Genomic DNA, 18,435 nt, shown 5'->3' with positions numbered 1-18,435 from the left:
ACAACTTGTCACTTGAGTCAGCATGGCTTGGTGGTGGAGACTGAAAATGAAACAAATCTGGGGATTGCGGACTTTAACAGACCTCTATTGCCCACTCTTCACCTCTGCTTGATGCTAGCAGCTTGAGGCTACATTAGCGACTAATAGAAAGACACCCAAATCTTTTGACCAAACTGTCGGTGAATGAGTTGCCCTTATAGATAATGCAGGCTCCAGGTTTTGGCAAGTAAAAAGCATTTGTGGAATAAAAAAAGATAGCTCTGGTTCCACTGCATCGCTTTTGATCCTCCTCTTAAAAGCTGAGAATCAGTGTTAACTGGAGTGCAATTCTAAATCTATGGAGAGAGCATGCTGTGGAGCCTAATGAATGAATTTCCTGTTGTGTTATTGAGAATATTTAACACAGCTCCTAACAGCTTAGTTAGATTTAAAGTCACTGACAACATAGAAGGGTGACGGTTGTGGAGAATAATCAACAGTTTTAAACATTTATCAGGGAGTTCCCTCACTCAGCCATTGCAATTTTACTGATCTGCAATGTAAGATCACTGAAGTTGTTTAACGACTTGTGTTTCCAGCAGGAGTTGGAGCTACTTGATGCTTTAGAAAAGCTTTATATTCAGTCTATGAATACCAAAGTCTCCCCTGAGTCCTAGGCTCCCTCAGTTGTAATAGAGTGTATTGAATTTCCCTCAGCTTCTCAGTTTAATTATCTGGCATGACCTACTGGTGAGGATCACACACTTGAGCATAGCAATGCAGTATGCAGACAAAACTATTATGCTGATCAAGTCCTGAAAGTTAATCTCAGTGCGGAGATGGGTTTGAAAAAGCAGTGACCTTCATGGCGAGGTTCGCAGCTATCCATCTACATGAAAAAGTTGGCGACCATTCAAGCTTGTGCATCGTTTCCCCCTAGTAGGTACTATGAGGCACAGTGTCACACCACTTGATATCAGCTAAGTGGAGAGTAGCCCTTGGGAGGCGGCTGCCCTCTAGACCTTGGTCAAGGAGGTTTATGATGTTTTTTTTTTTTTAAACAGGTAAAAAGGTCCTCACAAAGCATCCACACACACACACACACACACACACAATGGACCTTTAATTATTTTTATTCCAGAAACGGAATACAGTAATACACTATAAAATATAGATAGAAAAAAGGAGTCAAATAATGTTGGTTTGGCTTTATTAAGGGAAAAATATAACTAAAATGTCAAATAAAGCAAACATTAAAGGTGCAGTGTGTAGGATTCAGAGGTATAGTTGCAAATTGCAAAGCACTTGTTTTACCCTCCTGGTCCTATCTGAAGCCAGTGTTTGGTTTGTCCTTTCTTGGCTACTGCAGAAACATGGCGGACTGCATGGAAGGCGACCCATGGCGTCTGTAGATAAAAACCTCTCTTTCTAAGGCAACGAAAACGTAACGATTCTTATTTACAAGTGATTATACACTAATCAAAACATTCCTGTGAATATCATATCCCATTTGATCCTTCTAAACGTTACACACTGGACCTTTAAAATAACATAAACCTTACTCTGTATTTGTAAGTAAGCTTATAGGAATTTTCACATAGCGATCATTAGTATGTTTAAACAATGCATTGCACATACAGTGTGCCCTGATAAAAACAGGTTAATACACCTTAGTGTGGACCAGATGGGCTGTGATACGTGCGTGTATGTGTGTTAGTGTGTGTGAATGTGTCTGATTACAGATACAGAAGTCTTATACATAGTGTGTAATGTTATTCCATTGAAACTGTAATTTAACAGACAACTCACATTAGATTCAGTGTGCAAGTATATTGCGACACTGCCGGCTATAGAGTCACTCCTCTAACCAGAGTGAACACCTGAAGGCCTTTGCACCAACTGTCACCAGCAGAGACTTAATGTGGGCCAGGGAGAACCAATCAATCATTCTGAGGGAACCACAGAGCAGCTAAAATATTCAAAACCAGAACAAACCCCTGCAGAGTAGACACCTGTGATGGTGGCTAGTGGGCTGCTTAAAGCAAAGTACACCAACTGTCCTGTAGAGTCAAACTTCCTGACACAGTAAAACACTGAAGAGCAGTACAGTTATAAGTGATGTAATATTTTTTTTTATATAAATGTACACACCGCAGCATCAACCTAACTGCAGTCATTACATAGACCAGCACAGCACTGAATGTAGCCTGATTCTTGGCTTAGGAAAACCAGTATGACTAATTCAAAATAGCATGCACTGTGTTGGACAATACTGCAGCAGTATTATACAATAACTGGCTGCCACTGCACTTGATAATCAGGTTGGATACAATAGCTCTTTGATAATCAGATTGCCAGTGTGAGTGGGCTGTGAGTGGGATGTTTCAAGGTGATCGTACCAGTCCTCCGACTGTGTGGCAAAACATCTGAAAATTAAATTCCTGAAATGTCTTTAAATAATTGATGACAATGTGGTAGCAATGTTTCCAATTCAACTCAACTTCTCAAAAGAGGATTTTTAACGACTTCAGATTCCAGGTTTACATAATTTCCCGAGTGACTATGTCATAGATTATTCCATGTTTAAGGAAAATTAATATCCAAAAACTGAGATAAAATAAATGTTAAAATGACACAATGACAAAAAAATATATACATTTTTGCACTTTTATTGTTTCCATGATATTTGCTTCATAGTGCTTGAAATGATAAACAACTTGGTCACTATAGACATGCACTCTTTTGCAGTCCTCTACCGCCCTCCTCTGGTGCTTTGATGTATGAGGATATGAGACGTATACTGTAATGTTGTGTTATGGATTAATATCATCGTCTGTTGCTATTGTTGTAATGTGAAATTATGTGCCCATTTATCATCTGCACCTGGCTGTGGAAAGTCCTTCCTCTCAAGGACAATTTCTGATAATTAAGTCATCTGTACTTGTCAGAAAATGCATCAACTCATCCAACCAAACAGAAACAAATGCATTAGTTTCCTCCTCTGATTACATGTTTGCGTGTTTAATTCTTGAGAGACTCGTACAATTAATAGACTGTTCTGCCTTTATAAGTGCATTGTCTAAGTTCTATTATTATTATGATTATGATTATGATTATTATATATGTTCTTGTAATTACGGTAACATAAACAGTGATGTTGCAGGCATGAAACTAGTGATAATGAACCAGTCTGTGCAATTTATGCCAATTAGAAACCAACTTACATTACTGCTGACATCCTATGTGGTCACTGTGTTTATGCTCAATACAAAGGGAGTAAGTAAAAAATTGGAATAAAGTAAAGACAGAGAGCTTAATATTTGACCCTTAGGGAAGCAGTTACATTAGAAATGGCACATGCCGTCCTGGCTTAGTACACACATTTAATTAAATGATGAATTATTATTTTACTAAATTAATAAAATAACTGGGTCTGAATTGTATGAGTTTTTCCTTGCATTTGGCATGTTTTAACATAAGGATCCCATCATTCTGGTTCTTTAGTCACTATTGTCCATGCGAGCCTGGATGACTCTGACACAAGAGCCTTCTTCTCCTCAAAAGGACCCTTGGAAAGCTGCTGTTTTAACAGACAGAAAAGCTGTGCTGATTTTCCCCTGCTGGAAGCTCCCCCTCTACAGCCACTAAAGATAATGATAATAATCATGATGATAATGATGATGATAATGATGATAGTCCTCTCCACCTAGTGGTGAGTTGAATAAAATAATCAATTGTGAGGTCACCAGTTAAAACCTTAATCGGGACAATATGGTATTATTCCCTCCTATTATAAATGAAGGGATTAATTCGATTATTTTGCAACAAATTCCATACTCTTCCAAACATTTTTTTTAACCTCTTTTGTTGCTCAGTCGCTTCGTTATAAGGATTCCTAGAAAGCAGTAGCTACTAAAAAACCACTGTCTGATACACACATACTGTCGCATGAAGTTTCACACTGTTAATACTGAGAGACAATGTCTCACTGCCTAGTCTAAACTGAACTGGTTAAGGACAAACAGATGTGAAGCGCTTTCATTTTGGGACCGCTGAGGACCCTGGTCCTCTGACGTCAAACCTACAGCTGTTGTTGCTTGGCGCATGCGCATTGTAGCAGAGGGGCTCGACGCCGTCTGCTTTGTTGGGACCATTAAACATTATAGATGCTGGGACTTTCGGCGACTCCGCTGCTAATTGCAAGGGACCACGGGGGACGTTCGCCGTCTTTGCTGGCTAGTAGACATTGTTAACCTCTGCTAAGTTCACAGCCAGCGCTTGTTTCGCCGTGCGGACGCGTTAGACGACAGAAGTGAGGACCCCCTGTATATAAACAAAACGCACCGAGCTGCTTTTTAAGGTGGCACGTCGAAGATAGGTGCGACAACAAGGCTGGTCCGATTCCTGTTTGTTAAGTGAGCTAACTCGGTGTTGGCGGCGTTGTCAGCGATGGAAGTCACCATACAGCTTTGTTAGGAGTGAAGCTCCGAAACGTATGCGGGCGAACATGAGAGAAGAGGACAGGTTGTTGTCAGGAAGGCAGCCCATGGCAAGTGAGAGAGGGGGTGAACATCCCTGCTGCTGCCCCTACTTGACAGAGGAGAAAGGAGCACTTGCTATCAAGAAGGGTGTCCTGAGGCCTCCTGGTCATTTGTCCGCGTCTAAGTAGTATATAAATCAGACTTTGGCACAATATGGAGACGGTGGGGAAATTTGAGTTCAGTCGGAAAGACCTGATAGGACATGGCGCATTTGCTGTCGTCTTCAAAGGCAGGCACCGAGAGGTGAGTAATGTCCTCGTCTAGTGTTAATATTACTTGTTTAAAATATATACTAACGCAAACATGGACGAAATGAGAGGTCGCTTGAGTCGTTTGGTTGCATTCTTTGGAGCGAATCGTATTTTTTTTCTAACTGGTGTATTTGTTTTCATTGTACGGCCTTAAGAGGCCTGGCGGTGCATACAGGATGTTCCCTAAAATAACAGGCAGCTAATGGATAAAAAGCTCAAATACTTCTAGATACTAGCGACACCTTCTCCTGGCACACGGACATTCACTTTGTGAGGGTGTTTATTTGTCGGCAGGTTTATAATGCAGGTTTATAATGCAGATGATGCACGTCCATTATTGTGGCAAGTGTACATGGAGAGCAGCAGACATACTGGTTTCCATTAGAAAGCTGCACACTGAAGCCTTGGATGAACATGTTGAAGCATGTCCTATACCTGGAGTGAAAGTATAAATCATAACGGCACTGGTGGCATAATATATCAGCTCTATCTGCTGGGGCCAATAAAACATGGGGAAGTGTTGACCTGTAGCACCTTTGTCACTTGGCACACATCCATTTAACCCACAATATGGGATGTTGACATCTAATAGCATATATTGCGATGGCTACATAATACAATAAAGTCAAATATGCTGTCAGGTCCAAAAATGCACTGAAAAGGACACTGCATTGTAGGAAATGTAGTATAGAAGTAAAGACTCACTGGCTGCTCTGCAAAAATACCAAAGTAACCACACCCCCTGGCTGATTACAGTCTCAGCAGATGATAAGTAATCAGTACCAAGTTCCATTAAGAAAACCTTCTATCCAACAGCATGGAGGCGGGACGCATAGGCCGTCAGTCAACACTAGTGTAATAAAAAGACAAATGGAGACAGAGACATATTGACAATGTAACTGATTTGCTCTACATACTGACACTTAAAGACAAAGACAGGATCTGCATGACACCGGTGACAGAGGCACGGAGTGGCGAGATGCATGTTGTGTTCACCCAACCACCAAAAACAGTTTTGCACTGGTGAATATGTGTTGAGAGTGAGGAACGGTGGCTCTCGATTCCCTCTCGTAGTTGTTGTATGTCTGGTGCATGTGAAGTAATTGACAATAAAGCTGACTTTGACTTTGATATTTCCTTCTAGAAACATGACTGGGAGGTAGCGGTGAAGTGCATCAACAAGAAGAACCTGGCCAAATCCCAGACACTGTTGGGGAAAGAGATCAAAATACTCAAGGTAAGTCAGAAGCTGTCAGAAAGGGCTTCATTGGCTTCCAGTTATTAGGTTACTATATGTAGTTAAAACATGGATTATAAGGAGCACATACTGTATATATAATGTGTGCAAACAAATATTTGTTTGTTTAAGACCAGACAAGAAGGGTGACCTGGGAAAAAAAACCAATGCTTTCTGTCTGTCTGTGAATTATGAGCAATGTTTATCTCAACATTACATCTTGTTGAACATGGGGTTGTCATAGTGGAAGGAGACGTGCTCAAGTTTCATGCAGACTACAGGCGGCGCTAAGTGGACTGTGGTCGTTGGACAGCTCCTTTAATTCAAACATGTTAAAAAAGCCAAAAACAAATGTAATATACCATCCAAATAATGATTTCTTTCTGTCAATCCTGCAGGAACTGAAACATGAGAACATTGTTGCATTACTGGACTTTCAGGTATGTAATAGTACATTCACAAACGGCCCCGTGCCAAGGCCTCTGTTTACATACATAATTATCACACCTCTTATTGTCCCAGTTTCATCATCACTCTGCTCGCAAAGTAGAGCAGATGGATTGTTGTCTGTTCCACATGACCCACTTCTGCAAGCTGCATTAGACAGTTTTGTTTTCCCTACTTGTTAAATGAGGCTTCGCTACATCTGTTTGTTCTAAAATCTGCTTCTGTTTCACCTCGTTCAGGCATGTTTTCCTCTGCTCTTCCATGTACAGCAAATCCTCGTAAAGTTTCAGTAAATACTTGTGCCTTTGCGCTCCGTTGCGCTCGTGTTTACAGTCTATCTGCAGTCACATCAGCTGTTCCTGTTGGTCTCCTACATTCTGGCTTTCTGGGAAGTGTAGTGGCCTAACTTTGTACTGGTGCCAAAGGTGGAGACTAGGTGTTATGCTCCCACACAGCTACAAATATAGATACCGGTTTTTAACCTCTTAGCTCTGTGCCGCTCCAGACAGGTGTTCTGTTGTAAGGTGATGAATAAGAATCTGCTGTCACCGTGTGATATTCTCGCCTGTAGCTTAGTAACCAGTCTGTGGCAGCACCTGCCAGGTAGTTTAGACAGCACGACCCCCTGCCCCAACACAATCGCATATCTTAACTCACCAGGTGTTTCTTTTGTCTTTTTGGTCCGCGACTAACAAACTGCCATCTGCCATCTCAAAAGCATCTAATGCACACATTATGCTCATTTTAACATCAGAGAAGACTAGAATATTGCACAGTGGCGGTAGTTCAATACTGGGCTGCTCTGCTGTTGGAGCGAACATTTTTGCGAAACATGTTGCAAGAATGTTGACATACATCCTGGGTCATAGATGTGTTTTGTCATAGATTGATAGAAAAATGTTTCTGGTCTCAACGTGCTCTCAGTTTTAATGCATAGCTGGCTGTTTTTTTCATCCCGTATGAAATCATATTTGAAAAACTGCATTACCATCAAACTGTAGGCGTCATTACTAGACCGGGAGATTTGTTTTGTTGATTTAAGTCGACCTTTCATCCTCTACCCTTATCTGTTATTGTCAAAGGACTATGCAAAGAAGGCTACAAAACAAAGTCATGACCAGTGATGCATGCAGTCATATGCTGACCACTGGAGAACTCACTCAGAATATTCCACTCTCTTATCTTAATAGTAAGTCAAAGCAGCAGTAGTCCGAGCTGTGCTCTAAGATTACATGTTTGTTTTTGCACAGCAGGAGACAGTGTGAGGTACGGAGCAGGGGATCCTACCATCCAGCTATCTAATTAGGTCAGGAGGAAAGTGAAACCAAACCAAACACTGGACACCGGAGAGATACATTTAGTTGGATTTTCACATTCTGTCACACTGCCCTATCCAAATCAGTTTGAGAGTCAAACAACTGTGTTGTCGTAGATTGTCTTAGAGTTACAGGCAAACTCTAGTGGGACTGTCAAAGGATTTAAGCATTTAGAGCAAGAGCAAATAGAAAACAGATGATAATCACTTTTAAGCAAAACTAGGCAAAAGTACTTTCTCTTGTTCCAGCTTCACAGATGTAAGGATTATTGTACATTGAATACATTTGACATTTTATAGACCAAACATTTAATCAGAAAAGTAACTAGCAGATTAAATGATATTGCATATAATCGTGAGTTGCAGCCCTTATGCAGTGTTTTATTTAGACACACATTTCCACTCTCAGAGGAAGAGAGGACAGTGAACCATGTGAACCAGGATATAATTGCCACTAGAAAGGTGACCTGGTGTCCTAAATATTTTATAGCAAACCGTAGCACTATAAATCTGTGACAATAAACCTTCAACAGAACGCCTATTGTTTTATCTGACAGATGTGTGGTGCTGCAATACTGTAACAGAGAGACAGCCTGTGGAAACCAGACGGTTGGCTCACCGACTGGCTGGTCGCTTGCTGTCCATCTTCTATAAAGCCAAAAACAACTCATTTCAAAATGCCTGTCTCAGCTGAACTATACAAAACAGTCTGGCCTCTGACTGGTGGATTCAACAAGATACTGGGACAGGGTCAGAGTGAAAGACCGCAGTCATCTGTTGCCATGAGATAAGAGGGCTTTTTCAAGCAGGCCGCACTATGTTTTCTTTTTCAAAACTCTGTCAGGAAGTAAACAGATGTCAGAAAAGTTGCTGGAGCTCTGAATCCCCCACATGTGCAATATCAAAACTTATCCAAGCTGTTAGCAAACCGACAGCTATTTATTGTTTCTTGGCGCTGTTATGGGAGCTAATGAGTTTTAGCTTAAGGTTTTAGACAGGTGGCTTCTACGTCCTGCCTCTCACCTGCTTTACCTGTTGTTCTGATCATGCTGTTGACAGTGAAGCCAGGTATCCCATTCCCTAATTGTTTTTGGCTCAGTATTAATGTAGCAGAGTAGATCGTTTTCATATTTGCCCACTGATGCCAGGCATGCTTTCACTTTCCAATTTTCCAACAGGACTTACAGCAAAGAAGAGGCCACATTTATTTTGAAAGTCCACTGGTGCATGAGTCTGCGATCCAGTTTTACACAATTCATACTTTTATGTTGGTTAATACTGTGCAAAGCTTTGATATTTGTGGACATCTGCCTCTCACTTGTGTTATTCTTGCAGTTTTTCCTATATCTGTGACTTTCTTTCACAAAACTTAAAAAAAACAACCTTTTAATCCTTTCTTTTCATGCAACCCTTTGCTTTAGGCTGTTAGTTCTTTCTCTATTATTTCAAACTAAATCACTAGCTGACTTTGCTTGAATGTGATCAGTGAGCACAACAGCCACCTGTTCCTTCCTGTGTCTGTCACTGACATGTGTTTGTTTACTCCCACTCTCTTATCTCCTCATTCTTTAGGAAACTGCCAGCTCAGTGTACCTGGTAATGGAGGTAAGCTCACTGTGATGTTTGGCTTTGTTTGTTCAGCGCTGTATTGTCTCAGCTTCTGCAGGCAGCTCTGACAGGGCCTGGGCTATAATTAGCCGTGTCCTCATGCACCATGAGGGGGGTAAATGGTCGAGGGGGGGAGGTTAATGGTCGCCAGTCAGCACCCCCCCCCCCCCCCAGTTGTTCTATTAATACATGTTATAAACATTTCTGTAATCAGGGTTCGTACAAAGTCTTTAAAGTTTGGAGAATGCTTAATTATGCATTGCTTAAGAACAGTATAACAAAGGCAGGCCATATCAGATGCATTTCTTTTACTCCATTCCATTTATTATGAGCTTCATTGTTTTGTTCCTATCTCTGTGTCAAAGAAAAGGAAATTACTTGTGAGGCGACCTTTTAGAGCCTCACTTGTCATAACACACCTCGTCCTGTTCTGGGTTCATTCATATTGATGCCGGGAATAAGAGCAAGGGTATAAATCTGAAAACGTGTCACTCTTCGGAAAGTCTCTGCTCTGATCTTGGGGGGGGGGGGGAGGTGATGTCAGAGCCTTATTCAGTATAGTTACCTTTCATGTTACTTATGTTTCCTAATGTTATTCCTTTTCATCTCTCTCCTTTTGTCCTCCTCCCCCCTAACCTCTCTTTCTAATCCCAGTACTGCAACGGGGGTGACCTCGCTGACTACCTACACTGTAAGTGCAACAAGACCAATTTACAATGAACAGTAGAATAATCTTTCATTTTTAGATTGAACAACCTATAAGCAACCAATAAAGGCATTTCAAACCAACTCACAGTTATTCTTTAGAATATTGACAATTTGACAGGAGCTGCTAGCAAAGACATCAAGCAGTAGAAGAAAAAGAATGGTTTTTCAGGTTTGTTAGCTCTGCCGAGAGGATTGACAGAGTGCAAATGAAAGGGAACAGCTTGACAGTAAAATATACGCCCGAGGCTGCCATTCAGGTCACAACCCTAGGCTTTCTGTATGACCGCAGGAAGTAGCCTTTTATCTGGAGCCCTGAAGACAAAGACGGATTTGGTTTTTCAGTAACAGCTTCAGCTTCAATTCCTCACCTAGCAAATATGCTTTTGAGTCATCTCTGTGATATCTAACTGGGAGATTAATGTCGTTAAAATAAAGTCTGTCATAGGTTTGCCACATTTCATAAATTGCAGGCCTCTGAATAGCCAGAACACTCAACTTATCTGAAGTGGGACTTTGTCAGTGTGGGAAACTGGACATCAGCCGCTAGCCATTTGCAGACAAATTATAGCTGCGGCTGCTAACTGTGTCTGTGCCTACAGTCTAAATAGAGGACCTGTTTCAGTAATAGGCGCTGCCTGCGTGGTTAAAAAAAGGTTTCACAAGTGTTTTTGGATCTACTGTGGTCAATGAGCAAAACCTTTTTTCCTGGCCCAAGTCGAACCTGAGCCTGGCTTCCAAATATCAGTTAGAAGGGAGGCAGAGCCAGAGAGAGGGAGGGATTCTCACATAGAACCATACTGGACTACTGTGAGATGATTGGAGGGAAGGAAAGGGGGCATGAGGTGGCAGTGGAGTGATGTGAGACAAAAACAAACGTAGAGATATTTTTAGAGGTAGAATGAGATGGTCTGTTTTATGTAACATGGTCTGACTCCTGGATGTGTCTGGAAAACTAGTTTGATTTGCATAGATTCGAGACTATGCAAAGAGGGTCACTCAGTCCCTATCTGTCTACTACAGCGCCACCTTGTGTCCTACATCGATAATTAATTTCACACGCACAGTACACCTAGTATAGTTAACTTTAAGTTAATTAACCCTTTTATTAATTTACCTCTTGTTCTTCTGCAGCCAAAGGGACGCTCAGTGAGGACACTATCCGGGTTTTCCTACAGCAGATTGCAGGGGCCATGAGGGTCCTACAGGCCAAAGGCATAATCCACAGGGACCTCAAACCCCAGAACATTCTGCTGTCCTACCCACCAGGGCGCAAGTCTCACTCCAACAACACCTGCATCAAGATCGGTAGGTTTAGATAGTGTGTAGGTTTGTGAGCACGTGCACATGTCATTATCAGGTTTCTGTTGTTGCCTTATATGGACATTATAATCTCAAGAAAGTTTGCCCAATTTTTGATATTAAACACATTTTATAATGTAGCATTACTCAGTCTAACCCTGTAGTATCTATTGGTTAACACAACCAAAACAAGTACATAAAGATAGTCATTAACGTAACATTTAGACGACAGCTTGTGGTTGTTCATTGGGATTTAATAAGAACGAACCAGGACCCTCTACAGGAGCAAAAAAACTAATTGAATCTCATGAAGCAGCACATGGAAATCCCTATGCCATACTCAAGCTCTTTACAGACAGTTTTACTGCCACAGGACCTAATAATGATTTCCCAGAGGTCATTTACTACACTAGGATTGTAAGATTAAACTGGTTAGAAGAAAATTGATTAGATTATATGTAGAATTTCACATTTTCCCTTAGCAGGAGGAGGGAAAAAAACCTATTCACAAATACACGCCGTATGGGTCTCATCAGTTTGACCGATTTGACCCAAAAGATGACGTGGGTGTAACAACGAGCAATCGCCGTAATGAGTGTCATGACCAAGTACAGAGAGCGAGTGTGTGTTATTCAGCTGTTTGGACACTCTGCTAATCCTTAAGCCTATTAATTCTTGTTCCCCTGGAGAGAATTAATTGCCCTCTGGGAGTGAAGTCTGTGGGCTTGTGTCAGTCCCAGCCACTGCAGAATGTTATGGCCTCACGACTCTGGGAAAACCTGACTCAGTTGCACACACACACGCACACATACAAACACAAACACATACAAAAACAACATTGTACCTAAAAAGATGCAGGTACTGACACAAGCACATTCATAGTGACTAAGGAAGCACTTAAAACTGATTGTTTTGACTTGTTTAATAGGCTGTGTGCTTGTGCTTAACAATGTGAAGTTATTGTAATAACCACCTAAATGTAATACAATTAGTTTTATGATGAGTAGAATCAGCCAAATATTATGACAGATCAATACATTTTAAGTCTGTGCTTTTGATTCATATAAATGTAATTTACTTGCTTTGGATAACTGAGATACACAGCAGTTGTGAATATAATTTGTATTATCTATGTCAGAGTCCTGCACGGGTCCAGTTTTGCAAACCTGCACCCTCAGAACTCAGAACCGGAACCGACCGAAATTATATTTTTTACCCGTTACACAATGTTTGTGTGGGTTACCCGGCAGGTAACCGAGCCGGTGCAGGACTCTGATCTATGTGCTCTACTGTAGAGAAAACTCTCTTTTGGTCGACGAGTGTTTTATTCAGCCGTAACTCCCAAGTGGGTGTGATAATGCTGCAATATCATCATACCTGTAATCACAGCGAAGATAAGATCTCCCTCTCAGCCATCATTGATAGAGTATTATAATGTATAGCGGCTGTTCAGTCGGGGACCTGCGGTAGCTGAAAATAATTTTTTGAGAGCACAAGGTGCAGTTTTATCTTTTCCAAGTTCTTTTCCTTCCATTTGCTCTTATTTCATGGGTTTGTTGTTGTCACATTTTCTGCATTTAATTCCAGCATTAAATGTTAACTCATCCCCCCCACTTCCTTCCCTCCTTCACTGTCTCTCTCCACAGCTGACTTTGGCTTCGCCAGGTACCTTCAGAACAACATGATGGCGGCGACACTCTGTGGGTCCCCAATGTACATGGTAAGCACTTTTATAGATTTTATAGATGTGACGGAATATTATTTTAACTGGATGTTACATCCAAGATCAGATTTGATGACGTCTGTGTTTTCGGTCAACCGTGGTGGTTAACAGAGTCTGTTTTGAACAGAGAACGCTTCTCAATTTTTTCTTTAAAAATGTTCTGTCCTTTCAAAAACAGTTTTTCAGTCAGCTTGGTGCTAGTTCTTTTTACTTTACAGTGTTGGCTGAACACAGTCTTTTGAACAATACAGCATGGATAATACTAACTTAATAATCTCATTAATAGTTCATCAAAGAATTCCATCGAAGTGTTGAGATCACTGTTTTTTTCCTCAGGCTCCTGAAGTCATTATGTCCCAAAACTATGATGCCAAGGCGGACTTGTGGAGTATAGGAACCATCGTGTTTCAGTGCCTGACTGGGAAGGCTCCTTTTCAGGTAAACGCACTACATTGACAGAATGTATACGGATTAATTAATTTGCCATCACGAAAGACTGTGAAACACTAGTTCCTAGATTTGCAGTGGTTGTATCTGTGACATTATTTTGGAGACTGGCTGCTCATCTGGATTCTTTAAGGGCCTCTCTACATGATATCTGTTTTGCCAAGTGTGTGAACAATGTGCACGTATATGTACGTTATGTATGTTACACAAGACAATGAAATTGAAACCAATTTTTTAATGTGATGGAAAATGTGCAGTCATTTGCAATGGTACCAAAGAAAGTGGATTAACATAAAATCTCGCTGAATGTTGTTGTTTTCATCCTCTCCAGAAACGGCAGCTCAGTCTGTTTGTTGAAAGTATTCCAACAGACTGTCTCTTCTTCTCCAGATCATGTGAAAGATGAGCGTGAACCCAGCAATTGGCCTCGGCTGACTTTAATGATGCTGTAAAAGATGAAACGCATAACTTCTAACAAACTACCTTCTCTAAACGGCTCCAGCAGCATTTCTAAAACGACCTGAGTAGCTTCATTCTATGCTTCGCTGACAGGCATGTTAAAACCTGTGGAATTACAAGTGACTGAAGCATGTCAGCAATAGTGCCTGGCTTCGGGTTCAGTCTATGCAATGGCAGCACACCGGCCATGACCCTACCTGTACACACACATACTTCCACTTTGGTAGACATTTACATGTATTCCACTGTCTCTGATCTTTTCTTGTCTTTAGGCTAGTAGTCCCCAGGACCTCCGGCTGTTCTATGAAAAAAACAAGACTCTCAGCCCCAAGTAAGCAGTTGCAGTGAGATGATGTGTTTATTTAATTATGTGATTAACAGTTGTTATGGTAAAAGACTGAAAAACATTGACGTTCATCATGTTTTTCTGCATTTATTTTATACATTTTTGATTATAAGAACTTATACTGAATAGAATAACCAACAAAAAGTGAAGCTCTGACCTAAACTCTTCCCCATTATCTTTGTACATGCTGCCGGTTACGGCCATGCCAGCGGGGTTGTTTTAACAGTTGAACAGCAGTTAGTTTACAACGTTGTTAGAGATGACAAACCTGCAACAACCTAGTGTTTTACAGCACAATGTCTGGAAAGGTTCTTCATTTAAGTTTCTCACAGCTAACTTATAAAAAGCCTACCACCAAAAAGTCCTGTTTTCAGGAATGTTGTCAACCAAACTAACTGTGAAAGATAGCATCCATTTTGAAAAGTGTATTGTTAATTTAATCATCTGTAGGGGATGAAGATTTTTTTTTGGTTCTGGTAAAAACATAGAGTAAACCAAGTGTTGCTATATCTGTAGTAACAGATTCCTGTTCCTTTAATCAAGTTCTTTCTGATTGTGGTATTATTTGTTACCAGCATCCCCAGAGAGACTTCAAGCCATCTGAGGCACCTGCTGCTGGGTCTGCTGCAGCGCAACCACAAGGACCGCATGGACTTTGGTTAGTTAACATCAAACACAGTAAAAAGAAATGAAACGCCACCCCTGCATGGTATTAATGCAGACCTACACTTATCTTGTCACATTACCATAACAGCAGATGTAACAAATATTCCTGTGATTGTAGTGTTGAATAAAAGAATAAGTAATATTATGTATGTCTATTACTGTATGTGCGATACTGTAGTTCACTGGTGCATAGATTCTCAATGTAAGAAATGCTGTTCGGCCTCACTACCTCTTACTAATTCTACTTATCCTGTTGATAGATGAGTTCTTTTGTCATCCTTTCCTGGAGGCTAGCTCATCCATGAAAAAGAGTAAGTAAACATACAAAATACACTGATGCTTTTATTCCATCTAGAAGTAGAGCCAACCACACAGTGATGTGAACATAATAAGAAAAACTAGAATTTCTTGTCAGCAAAACACCACCAGTTATGATATGTTAGGTGCCCTTTGGACTTGTGAACAAAGTTCTGTTTACATTCAGTGTTTCTCACCAAAAACTGCATCCTTGAGTTCTCTAATGAATGTGTTGCGTTTCGTTACAGCAACTCCTACTGTGTCCATGACCTGCTTCCCAAGCTCTGCATCAGCCAGCTCGTGTAGCAGCTCCTCCACCTCTCACCTCGCCTCACCACCGGTTTGTGTTTATTATTCCTCTGTTATTTCTCTTTGTTTCTCTGTCTGTACCCGAGTAATGAGGCAGTGTGTTTTTTTTATGTGCAGTCAAAGACGCCAACCAAGTCAGCACCTATGTGGCCTTCCCTCGCTGTTAGTTTCTTTTGTGCTTTCTTTCTTTGTTTATCTACTGCTTTCTGTCTTCCTGTCTCCGCAGCAGTCTCTTGCTGAGGTGCAGTATTTGCGTGCCAAAGCTCTGGCCTCCCCTACCCAGGAAGCCGCTGGTTTTCTCCTCAAGGACTCGTCTGGAGGGGGCGGCAGCAGCAAGAACTCCTCCTCCTGTGACACAGATGACTTTGTCATGGTGCCTGCTCACTTTACCAGTAAGGACCCATTTTTATTTTCCCTTTGTTAATGTCAAATGCAGCTGTACATAATCATCGCCTTGGCTCATTCATATGGAATTACTGCTGAAGTATTTTAGGTCATCTTTTCATAGACTAGCTTGTATATAGCGTTTCATAAGCTCGGAGCATGAGACATCCATTTCTGTGTCGTTCTTTTCAGTGTCTGTCTGTAATATTTATTATTCATGTAATACAATATGCAATACTAGAGGAAATGCCTGTTTCACTCATTTTGCTGTTCTTTTGATTTTCCTGGTTTTCCAGCGGGTGAGCTGACATGTGAGAGTAAAGTGCTGCCGGACAGCCTGATGAACAGCGGGTAAGATACAAGGATTCATTACCATTGCCTGAATTAAACTGAGTTAATGTGGTGACACTGTTACAAAATACAGCAGCTAATGGAGAATCATTAACTATCTGACGTTAAATTTATAGTAAAAGTGAGAACATATGCTTTCTTTTTCTCCTCTTTAATCAGCTCTCTTCTGGCTTCTGCTGGTCTGTGTAGCCAAGCAAAAACACCACCACACTCACCTTCCTACAGTGGCTCTCCAAGTCCTGTCAGGTAACGGCACAAAGCTGAATGTTTGGTTGAGACACGCAGTGCTGTGTAGCTCAGAGGGATCAGCACTGTTATCCTCACACACAATGCCATGTTTGTTTTTACATTACAAACATTGTACAAGTTTGGCAGGATTGTCAGTAACTGAATATCTCTCGTCCAAAATGTTTGGTGTTCCTGTTGAACGTGTTAAAACTTCTCAGTATCCACTCACTAACTCTCTCCTCTGTGGTCTGTTTCCCTCTGCACTCTGTGTTCTTCTCGCTGTTGCTGGCAGGCCCAGTGAGTTCCCGGGAGGTAACTATGGTGGTAGCTATGGAAACCATGGTCAGTCATTGCCTATCCCAGTCCCCAGTCAGCTTCAGAACTACCAGCGCATGGAGCAGAACCTCCATTGTACCAAACAGGATGGCTCACCACGGTCTGTATCCACATACACACGCATACACAAGTCCCAACTCAAGTGAAATTGAATTTACATTTGTTAACGTGACCGCAGCGACTCATGAAATTGATATTATTAGGCTGTCGACACCAGTGCGTCGCTGCAGCAGTGGAAGCTCGTTGGGCTTTGGTCGGGCCGGGCCTTCGCCACCCTATGGGCAGGGGGCAGTCACCACCAATCGCAGGCTTTCTCTGGGAGGCGCCAGACCTTTCCTGCTCTCACCTCAAGGTAGCTCAGCGGCTGATGTTCACATTCTAAACCAGATCACAGCACATCTTGAATGAAATATTTGGATGATGTGTCAGGATCAGTGACCAGTTTGGAGCTAACTGTTTGCTGGCTTTATTGCAGTGCAACTGTGTGAAAGGAGTAGTGTTGAGTAATTCAACCAAAGAGGGATTTGTCCATCTCAGATATTTAATTTGAGGGATTTTAGAGGCCAGACGAGCGGAAAGTATTCAGTATAAATATAAAAGTTTTATTTTTTAACGTTTTGTAGACTGATTAGTCAATTAAAAGATTGATTGATCACTTTGATTAATCCTTTAAGACATTCATGAAGCAGAAATACTCTACACTTTATGATGATTTGGTGTTTTAAATTATTGTAAATTGAGTTTTGGACTTTTTGCTTTTTGGACAGAACAAGACATTTGAAGACATAATTTTGGGCTCTTAAAACTTGGCTCAGTATTTTTTTATAGACTAAATGGTAAATTGTTAGGTGCAGCCCTAGAAAGGCAATTGTCTTGTTCTAGGTGGTGCCTTGAAAATCCACTGAACACAAAGAGGGAAGTAAGGTTGTGGTTAGCATTTGCCAGTGTTTGTCTGAGTCATTCTGGTTTTGAAAGTTAATGGTAGAGAAAATGAACCAACCTCCTACATACACAAACACTCTCCTTCTCACCACCAGTTGCTCTCTGCTCCTCTGCTGGCACAGTCCCTTAGCTGGCAGGACTTGTCCATCTCTGCGGTCTCTTCATAGTTGTTAGTTGTTGGTAGTTGTCTGGTTGTCAGGTCTGACATTTGATTTTGCGATGCCACCTGCTGTGCAAAAGCAGAAATATTCTGTCCGTCTGACATCCCATATCCCACAGCTCCTCAGCACGTTGAAACCCGGCCAACTTCTAATCAACACCCACAGACGACAGGACTGGGCACACGGCTCCACAGTGCCCCCTGTTTGTTGGAGGGTGCCAGTGGGGTTGGTAGGCAAAAGATCAGGAAACAGCACTCGGACCCGGTGGTGGCCCCCTCGACAGGCCTGATGACTCTCCGCCCTCTACACTCCTCCCCCAGACTCAGTGAGCTGATGCAGCGTAGCCCCCTCCCCACCATCCTGGGCTCCCCTTCTAGGGTGAGTTAGTGTGTGTGTGTGTG

At 41.6% G+C, this 18,435-nt stretch overlaps 1 protein-coding gene across 4 annotated transcripts in view; it reads left to right on the top strand.

The window, feature by feature from the left end:
• Nucleotides 1-4,080: 4,080 nt before the first annotated feature.
• ulk1b (unc-51 like autophagy activating kinase 1) overlaps nt 4,081-18,435 on the top strand; it is a 21,614-nt gene continuing 7,259 nt past the window's right edge. Inside the window, exons 1-18 of one of the 4 annotated variants that reach the window (XM_035667673.1) lie at nt 4,081-4,763; nt 5,916-6,008; nt 6,407-6,448; nt 9,343-9,375; nt 10,033-10,069; nt 11,218-11,391; nt 13,032-13,105; nt 13,445-13,546; nt 14,287-14,345; nt 14,936-15,018; nt 15,287-15,337; nt 15,572-15,663; nt 15,862-16,024; nt 16,313-16,367; nt 16,527-16,613; nt 16,888-17,031; nt 17,135-17,283; nt 18,153-18,412. In XM_035667673.1, the coding sequence (XP_035523566.1) occupies nt 4,674-4,763; nt 5,916-6,008; nt 6,407-6,448; nt 9,343-9,375; nt 10,033-10,069; nt 11,218-11,391; nt 13,032-13,105; nt 13,445-13,546; nt 14,287-14,345; nt 14,936-15,018; nt 15,287-15,337; nt 15,572-15,663; nt 15,862-16,024; nt 16,313-16,367; nt 16,527-16,613; nt 16,888-17,031; nt 17,135-17,283; nt 18,153-18,412 (1,788 nt within the window). In that variant the 5' untranslated portion in view covers nt 4,081-4,673. Of the gene's footprint in view, nt 4,764-5,915; nt 6,009-6,406; nt 6,449-9,342; nt 9,376-10,032; nt 10,070-11,217; nt 11,392-13,031; nt 13,106-13,444; nt 13,547-14,286; nt 14,346-14,935; nt 15,019-15,286; nt 15,338-15,571; nt 15,664-15,858; nt 16,025-16,303; nt 16,368-16,526; nt 16,614-16,887; nt 17,032-17,134; nt 17,284-18,152; nt 18,413-18,435 lie in introns of all 4 variants that reach the window. The other 3 variants (XM_035667670.1, XM_035667671.1, XM_035667669.1) reach the window with 3 other exon arrangements.

Source organism: Morone saxatilis, unplaced genomic scaffold (genome assembly GCF_004916995.1).
Source record: "Morone saxatilis isolate NCDOM2014 unplaced genomic scaffold, NCSU_SB_2.0 Contig21, whole genome shotgun sequence".
NCBI classification, from domain to species: domain Eukaryota; kingdom Metazoa; phylum Chordata; class Actinopteri; family Moronidae; genus Morone; species Morone saxatilis.
This window is presented reverse-complemented; position numbering and strand designations above follow the sequence as displayed.